The sequence below is a fragment of the Octopus bimaculoides genome, chromosome 4 (genome assembly GCF_001194135.2).
Source record: "Octopus bimaculoides isolate UCB-OBI-ISO-001 chromosome 4, ASM119413v2, whole genome shotgun sequence".
NCBI lineage: Eukaryota > Metazoa > Mollusca > Cephalopoda > Octopoda > Octopodidae > Octopus > Octopus bimaculoides.
In genome coordinates this window covers 51,920,190-51,930,189 of record NC_068984.1, presented here as the reverse complement: position 1 = coordinate 51,930,189, position 10,000 = coordinate 51,920,190, and the positions used below count along the sequence as shown (strand labels likewise).

The window sequence follows — 10,000 nt, the reverse complement described above, 5'->3', positions numbered from 1 at the left end:
AGTGTTGTTTAGATAACTTTTCCAAGCTACTTGTTGAAGAGAAGTGTAATTGATAATTAAAAAAAAAAAAGCCCCACAAAATATATTCTTTCAATTTCTTGGCAGGCTATGAGGGAGTGCTGAAAAGTTCCTGGCTTTGGGTAAAAAACAACACAGAAGGATCAGTTAATTATGATTTTATTGAATATATTCTCATCTCAGATTCACACACTTATTGCAGCGGTCCTTCAGTTTTTCTAAACCTTGTAAAAAAACTTGGAAGGTCAGGCCTCCAACCAGGCTTTTCACAATATCCTTATTGCCATGAACTTTACAGTACACTCTTGTAATAGCCTTTGATGTACATATCAGAGGAATGGACAAACAGAGGAGGAGACACACTGCTAGTTAAGTTTCAACGAATGAAACTATTTTGACTACAATTTTATGGTTTGAAATAATAAGTTAAGAAAAAGAAAACATAATTATACCTCATCAGTGTAACCAGCAATATCGTGTACATAATCCATTGTTAACCCAGATCTTGAAAACAACCAATCTGGCTGCTCAGGCACTGTCACTAAAAGAGAGACCAAGTAACATCAAGAAATATTCCTACAAATATTAGAGCATCAAAACTAGTTAATAAAATACAAATTATATTTTAGATTATAATGGCGTGAGAGCTAAGTGGAGAAGGTAATAGATCCTGAGTTCAATTCCACAACAAGCATTTTGTTGCATTTCTTTGCAGAACACAAGCAAATGTGAGAGCCTCAATGCAGCAACTCAAACTGCTAGAAATTGCTGCCAAACCCCCATGAAATCACAAAGGTCTACATAAAAAATAATTTTTAAAAAAAATTCAATAGTCACATCAGGAATGACTTTTAACATAGATTTACAAAATTTCATGGATGATTCAGGGTCAATTAACATTTATATTCTACATATCTGCAGTTTACCCAACCATACAGAATAGGAAGGTAGTAGACAGGCAATATTCTTCAGTTATATGATACAGTAACCATACAGGAAAATGGCAGTCTTACACAGATCAATACCTTTATGGTTAAAAAATTCACATCTCAACTAAATAGTTTCGGGTAACATCCTACAGCACAAATGAATTTGGTAATTAGAAACTACAAAACCCATCATGTGTGTATATGTGAATGTCTATATCCTGCATACTACACATGAAAATGTGCTGACCTATAAGCAGTGAAGTTTGTTGTCATTTCCTACTCAATACATCTTCCACTGGCCCAGCACTTTCATAGAAGTGTGGAATAAGACAGCCCCTACTTGAAAGACAGGTATGGTTTAGCGACAGTAATGGCATCCAGCTGTAAACAATGCCTCACTAATACATATATATATTCACCTAATTTACGCTTACATGGGAAACTGAAGAAAGAAATGAATGAAACAAAGTGAAGTACATATTCTATAAAAATTGATAAATTTGCAACAAAACATGAAGTAAAAATGCCAGAATTTAATGGTTTTCATTATCAAAAATTAACAGCAGGGGGAAATTGTTTTATCAAGTATACAGAAACATTGACAGTAAAATTTTTATTCTAAAAAGGTATATGAAAATGGAATTCATAAAACTTAACAAAGAGGCTGCATTTTTAGTACACAAAATGCACTTACTTACTTAAGAAATTATGAAGATAAATTAACAAAATGTTTACAAAGTGTATTCTATAAAAAAAACAATTATAATAGTAATATTTAATATGAGACAATAAATTTGCTACTTACTAACACGTTTTTTCTGAGGAGGAACTAAATGAATTTCCTTGAAAATATGTGTTGTTCCCTGAGCTTTCCGTAATTTATCTTTTAACTAAATAAAGAGAAGTAAATAAGCAATTTCAGCACTGACATAAAACATTTCTCTTTTGATATGTTAATCCTTTAGCATTCAAAATCCCTGTCAAATATAATGCTTATTTATTTACAGTGTTTTGAATCAATCAAGCATTATTTTGTAGCTTCAAGATTTCAATGATATGACTGTTTCAGAATGACATTGAAGGATAGGTATAAGAGGCTGGATTTGGCCAGTTTTAACATAAAACAGGTAATGTTTGAGTTGGATATGGCTAATTTAAATGCTAAAAGGTTGAGAAGTTAAGCCAAAAACAAAGCATTCATCATTTTTTTTTTTTTTTTGACCGATGTTTCACCACTGATCAATAACTAAAATAGTTGAACAAGCTTTTAAAAATGAAATATGCTTACAAACCTAAAATCATAAACTTACCTCATCCAGATCTGGGAATGGCATCTTACTTTCATTAAGATTAAAGGTTTCATTAGTCTCTTCCACAACTGGCTCTGCTTGGGCTTTTTCTTCATTCTCACTCAAAAATTTTATGGTCTTTAAAACAGAAAACAAATAATAAATTACTTCAGACACTAGGAATAACATTTCTTTTAAACAGAATATTCTAAAATATCAAATATGAAATAATCCTTGTCAGATTAATGTACTTCTTCTCACAATGACATTGGTCCTCAAAATGCATATTTCCGTTTATCCTTGACCTGATATAAGTGAACTGCAGGTACATTTTACCACCTTATAGTATTTTAAAACTTAACATTATTCATTCACAAATGTCTGCCTATTCTAGCCATTTCTTTGGGGTACAACCATTCACTTGCACACAGTCTGTCCAACATTTTTCACACTGCATGAAAACTGATTATTTTAAACATGTAACTAATGCTTTCACCATTACCCATCTTCCAAAAAAAGCATACAATATCTTTTTTCTTCTTTTGCATATGAACAATATATATAACCTAGTCCTAGATTAGTAAAACACTTTTACTGACTCCATCATAGACTCTATACCTCCATATTAAAGTAAACATATACATATATGTTCAACTTCTGCAAGCATGGAAAAATAGACATTAAATAAATGAATGAACAAAAAAAACATTTTTGTATGCACACATGTATCAAATCACCTGGATATTATAATCATTATTGTTTACAGCAATGATTGTAATTCAGTGGCCTCTAAGACCATATTGCATCTTTTGTGTAATCACAACATGACTATACTACCTACTAGATATTGTAGATTTGCTGATGATATTATACTTCAGAGTTTACCAAATAACATTTTAGACAGTCAAGTCTACATTAAGGACTCTATTTTTCAAATATGTTTGATCAATAATGCAATACATTGCTATCTGCACACACTTCACATTGACATTCACTCTTGAATTCTTTCAATGGATTCCTAAACTATGATAAAGTTTACTGTCTGACAGTTGTTTCTGTACTTAAACTTTTCAATGAATATTGCTAATCTATGCCCTACCTTTAATACCAAAAACATAGTAGCTAGCTTTCATAAGACATCCATCCATACTTTTCACTTTGCCAATGACTACAAAATATGAAACTTGCTCCATTATATCATTTTTTAGGGTAAATATGTAGAAAGTATATTTATCTATTCTTAGCCAAATACATCTTTGATTTCAATCCCAAATACAATCAGACTATGTATTTATTGCAATTCTCTCTTCAATACACATGCTTTTACAATACCTTTACCACAATTAAGTTTAAAATCACCAATTAAGATATCCACTTAAAAACAGATGATAATAATACAGCAATACTGATTATTGATTTCTCCCTTTCAAAGTAATTTCATCCAAATGAGTGATATGTTTTTACAGGAAGACATGAGACTAAGTACTGAATGATGACCTCAGGACACTGAGCCTTACAGAGGAGATAACAAAGAACCAAGATATCTGGCACATTGCTGTACTCAAGAAAACCTGTCCTCCACAGCAGAAGTGTTAATACCACTCTCTCTACTGAAGAAGATAAGCCTGCAAGAGCCCTGTGCTGGTGCCATGTAAAAGCACCCATGACAGCACCACCTAAAAGCACCTGTGCTGGTACCACATAAAGGGCACCCAGCAAACTCTGTAAAGTGGTTGGTGTTAGAAAACGCATCCAGCTGTAGAAACCAAGCCAAATCAGACTGGAACTTGATGCAGCTCTCCTGCCTACCAGTTCTGGTCAAACTGTCCAACACATGCCAGCATGAAAAACAGATATTAAATGATGATGATCACACTATCTTAACAGCATTATTTTTAGGCCTATTTTTCCATGCTTGCATGGGTTAGGGTGGGTTTTCTCAAGCAAAGTATTTTACCATTTATTGCAGTCCTTTGTCATCTCTTTCTTGTAGTTTAACCTCTTGAGATCTACATTTTCTACTTCTCATGTTTTCCATATCTGCAAGTTCCACCCACTTTTTTACTAAACTAGCATCCCCTACATGAATTACATGTTTGTACCAGTGCAGTCTCCAACTGACAAACATCTAATAAATTCTCATAACTAACCTCATGGTTGATTCTGCTCTCAATGACTATCTTGTGTCTATTCATATCTTGTAGAGAATGGCTTCTTATGACATTTTCCTCTCCAATTACACAGTTCTGAGTTTAAGTACATGCGTGTGTATGCACACATATGAATCATTTCAAGTTGGCAAGAGATGGATGAATATGCAAATTTAGATATCTTTTATGCAACATCTATTTTTTTCCTTTTTAAGATAGTAACTCTTTCTAACACGAACGACACAAACATGAAATTAAACAAAATGAAACACACATAATAGTATATCTTACTTATGGGGCATCTTTGAATGACAGAGCTAGGGTTTTAACATTTGATTAACAATTAATGATTACTGGATAGATATTGATTTCACATTTTGGCACAAGGCCAGCAATTTTGGAGGAAAAGATAAGTCGATGTAATCAATCCTGGTGTTCAAATGGTACTTATTTTATTGACCTTGGAAAGACAAAAGGTAAAATCAACCCTGGTGGAATTTGAACTCAGAATAGAAAGACAGACGAAATGCCACCAAGCATTTTGCCTGATGTGCTAACAATTCTGCCAACTCACTGCCTTATTACTGGATAGATATTTACAGAAATTTGTTTATACTGCAGAAATTTGTATGAGATTTGTGGTCAAAGACCACAAATCTCATAGTCCACAGTATAAATGTTAAAATCAAAATGAAAAGATTTAGCATATAACATCTTTGTTTCATCCCACCAAACTTGACTTACTAGAAATAGAGATCAAATCTCTAACAAAGTCACTCTCTACAGTCTTAAAAAAGAAGGATATATTAGATACTGTGATCCAAGATGCACTATGACTGAATTAACCCTTTTCCTATCACAACCATTTTCATAAACAACCACGCTTGTTTTCAGAATTTTTGTTAGCTTATGTTTCATACATTCTGAGTATTACAAAGCTTTCCTTTCATAGTCCCAAGTTAATCTGCTGGTTGAAAAAAATTGAGAATGTTTATCATATATGATGCATGGACAACAGGAAAATATGACACAAAGGACAGGCAAAGAATGGATGGTCATAGTTGGAATGCCTTTGATTACAGGTTTGCTCAGTCAAGATAACAATTAAACTGAAAAATAAGTTATTAGTCCAAAAGCTGGAAAACACATACAAATGTTCTACTCTGAAGAGAGATAAAAGCAAAATGGCAAAAATTAAAGAGAATTTACCTCTGTGTCTTCACACAACTCTGACAGAAAGAAAACAAAGCGATTCAAGCCACGGATACTAGAAATATAGAAGAGGAAAATAATTTAAATTTCAAGCAAAGAGCATTATTCACACATTCAGCACATTCTCTAAACAATGGAAAATATTGGTTTCAAATTTTGGCATGAGGCTAGCAATTTTGGGAGAGGAGTCAGTTGATTACATCATCCCCAGTGCTCAACTGGTACTTATTTTATCAACCCCAAAAGGATGAAAGGCAAAGTCAGCCTTAACAGAATTTGAACTTAGAACATTAAGATGGATAAAATGACACTAAGCATTTTGCCCAGTGTGCTAACAATTTTGCAAGCTACCCACCAATTGAAAACATTACTGGACATATTAAACTGCAGTATTTTATTTCATCAAATCTCATAGAAGATAAATACTGAAGAATTTTCAGTATTAAATATTCTAATCAAAGAGAAAAGAATATCATGATGAGAAAAAACAACCTATATTATTAATCTAAGAGATTAATAGTGTAAAACACAATTTTAAAAAAATTCAATTTTTTTTGTTTTTATTATAAGAAAGTTATTACTCCTGCAGGAGTCCTATTGATAAATATTGTCTTAAAACATTAACAACTTGCACTGGTTCTATTTGTACTAATTTACCATTATCACCATCATCCTCCAACATCCTTCTTTCCATGCTTGTATGGATCAGATGAGATTTGTTGGGGCAGATATCCTATAACTAGATGCCCTTCCTGTCACCAACCCTCACCTGTTTCAGCAGATTAGTTAGATTTTCAATCACTAATGCTAGTGCTAACATGGTTATATTGTTCATCCTCAACAATTTACATCCACTTTCTGTACTGGTAAGTCATCACAGTTCAGACCAGTTTGTATTTGGAATTGCTGCCCTCCTACACACACTGGGAACAACATATCATTCATATGCTCTATTTCGGGTATGGTTTTTATGGCTAGATGCCTTTTCTATCACCAACCACTTTACAAAGTGTACAAGTACATCTTTCATGGTACCAGCACAAGTGACGTTGCCATGTAGCATGCATGATTAAGATCCTCTTCAACCGAGTAAGATTGCAGTAGAAAGGGAAGCAGCTTTATGCTAGTCAATGAGAGCTTTAATGTATGGAAGAAGATAAAAGAGATACATGACTAATCACAGTATACAAGAGTGGGTGAGAGTAAACAGAATGGAACTGGACAAACATACACACACATGGATATGTGAGTGATTTAAACATGTTCAGAATACTTGACATGTCTTAATATGTAGTGCAGCTTTTGTAAGCAAAAGATTTAAGTGTCATTTGTTTCCATTTCTCCATGTAAGCATGTCTGGGCTGTTTGATGTTCAATAAACTGGGAGATTATTACTTCACTTGGAAATAGATGGAAGTTGGCAACATGAAGCGCATCTGGCTGTAGAAAACTCAGTCTCAACATACTCTCATTTGATTCAAGCAAGCTTATAAAAGTAATCATTAAAACAATGATGATGATGATATATTAGTTCTTCCTATTTTAAACATGTTATTTTTAGTTTTCATACAATCTTCACCTTCTTTGGCATACTTCTCTTAAAAGTTGATTTACTGATCAAAACATGCTAAAAGAAGAATATTCTTACTTCAAATTTTTCAATTCTTCATATTTTTCTAAAAACTTCAATCTCTCAGGTGCTTTCTCTGACACCTTCTTCCTAATCTGTAAGGTGGGGAACTACAAAACAGAAAATATTTCATATAGTTAAGATATTTGTCAGCTCAGGAATTAATGGTCGTGAGGTCAAATTTTACCATAACTACATTACAAAAACTACAGAGAAAATCAGAGGGATTCTATATGCTTGCTTGACCAGCTTGAAGTAACAGCTTACAGTCTTCAATAAAGAAAGGATACACTGGATAACATAGTCCTACACTTCTAATGCAGATGTTGCAGTTACAGCTGGAATGCTTTTCAACATAAGCCTATTGGATCAAGATTGAGCTAGAGTTAAAAAAACAACCACCCTTAGTCTGCTAAATTCCCTACACATTCCCTTTTCATTCACTTTATTCATTTACAATTATTTTTTTCATTCAGTATTATCTACACTTCTATCATCCCCATCTCTTGCTCTCTGCCTTTATCTCCGTACATCAATTTTTTTATGAGACAAAATGGGAAACTACCACATGGTTGATCAAGTTACTAGAAATAGCAGCCAAACCACACACACCCCTTAGACAATTTGTGTTTTGGTTTCCGTTAGACTGGAGTAAAAAAACACGATGCAATAAGAATGATTACATTAGTTCCTCACTTCAGCCAAGTGTCACTGAAGTGACAACATGAGGACTACAGGTCTCTAACATAGCATTTACATATCAATAAAGTTTGACTTTACAGTTATCACTATAAACAGAACAAAAGAGACACTGAAGTTGTTTCAGTTAACTTGGGCTTAGTACAAATTACTTATTGATTAAACTGCCTCAACCCAACCAACTGTCATTGCAGTAGTCCAAGCCAAAGTGGTATGATGAACTCCCAGATACAGTTCTTATTCTGGTGTCCACAGATCTCAAACACTAGAGTCACAAGTCTATACAACTAGGTGTTCAAATTTTATTTACGCTCCCATATTCAGTCTGTTGTCAACAGCCGGCAAGAAGGTGTTCAGAGTCAGTTTAAGGTTCTTTTACATGTTACATTTAGTCACCTCTTACAAAATATTACAGAACTGGCAACATTATTCTTTGACCACTGTGTCCCATAAATAAACAAAAAAAAAGGCCATTTTTAAAAGTGGCCCTATTTTATATTTTATAAAAATTGGATACAGAAGAAAAACTAATTTAAGTGGATGATTTGAAAAAACACAAAGTGATTAAAGTATAAACTATATAATTTATTTTTTGGGAATAGCAAAACTCGAAGCAGATAAAGCTGTAAATAATGTTTACAATGTCATAAACCATTTAATCGAAAATAAAACGGTACTTACTGAAGAGGGCATACATGGACTCTTTGAACTTTCTAATAGCATCTCAGCATACACATCTGCTCCAACAGTATCGGTTTCTCGAATACTATGAACAAATATCAACAATAAACATTAAGATTTGTTTGTTGCGTACATTAACAGATGAAGTATGGTAGGATATCGGACTCGTTGATTTAAACCACATTTCAAACAAAAGTGAAAGGAAGAACTGAGGAAAATACATTTTGCAAGGAATGAGAGCAATATGAGTGTATGTGTGTATATGTATGTATATACATGTATGTATGTGTATATATATGTATATGTATGGGTATATGTATATATGTGAGTGTGAGTGTTTTAGTCTATATGTGTTAGTTTGTATGTATATATATGTGTGTATGTATATATGTTTGTATTTGTATATGTATATATGTACGTTTGTGTGTATATATGTATATATATGTATGTATATGTGTATGTATATATATAGGTATATATATATATATATGTGTGTGTGTGTGTGTGTGTGTGTGTGTGTGTATGTGAATGTGTATTTCTTTATACTATTCCTTCTTTACTAATTGTAATAGTTATAATTTATATTTATTAATTGTGTATTTATCGGTACGTTAATATTTTAGTGAGTTTAAGGATTTAATATTGTAAAGACACTACAATTTTTATAAGATTAATAGTATAAATATTTTAATTAATTAAAGTAATAGTAGTATTTTAGCTTATTTCATATATATTAATTAAGTTATGTTTCTTAGTCTTATTATTTAAAATTTACAATTACTTAGAAATTAAAGTTCATTAAAATGTTTTACAATATAGCTGATTGTTTTTTAAAATGTAAGTTATATAAAATTTAAATCTTTCATTCATGATTTTATGAATAATTCTTTCATTAATGTTTTTGTATCTCTATATTCTATTCTCTATCTTAACGTAGTATCTTCTCGCGACCTCTTTCTAATAAACGCTCTAGTTCTGAGTTTAACGTCTAAGTTTTAGTTTGAACTGCAACAGCTTAGCGATAAGTATCGTTTTTAACTTTGTTAAATGACTTTATATCACTGTTTGAAAAAAATATGTATTTTTATATTATTCAATTGATTTTTAACGATAATTTTAGTCGATACCTTTTTTAACACTAAATTAATTAGTAGTAAGTGTATCGTCTTAGCCTAAACTAAGATTTCGATTAGATTAGGGTTGAATTTTTTCCATTAATACTGTTTAATATTTCTTTCTATTTTATGCGATAAATAACTAGTCTTTTTATTTAATTTCTTTGATTATACAATATTGTTAATTGTTTTATTATGACTTAAGTTATATAAAGTTTAATCTTTCATTCATAATAATATTTTCATTCATATTTTTATTTCTATTCCTTTTCTTTAC

At 31.9% G+C, this 10,000-nt stretch overlaps 1 protein-coding gene across 1 annotated transcript in view; it reads right to left on the bottom strand.

Moving 5' to 3' along the window:
- The window catches only part of LOC106868733 (gamma-tubulin complex component 2), an 82,786-nt gene that overhangs the window by 59,119 nt on the left and 13,667 nt on the right, over positions 1 to 10,000 (bottom strand). Inside the window, exons 3-8 of the mRNA XM_014914131.2 lie at positions 8,609 to 8,693; positions 7,247 to 7,338; positions 5,596 to 5,653; positions 2,258 to 2,374; positions 1,753 to 1,837; positions 471 to 559 (exon numbers count right to left, since the gene is read on the bottom strand). Of these exons, the coding sequence (XP_014769617.1) occupies positions 471 to 559; positions 1,753 to 1,837; positions 2,258 to 2,374; positions 5,596 to 5,653; positions 7,247 to 7,338; positions 8,609 to 8,693 (526 nt within the window). The remainder of the gene's footprint in view (positions 1 to 470; positions 560 to 1,752; positions 1,838 to 2,257; positions 2,375 to 5,595; positions 5,654 to 7,246; positions 7,339 to 8,608; positions 8,694 to 10,000) is intronic.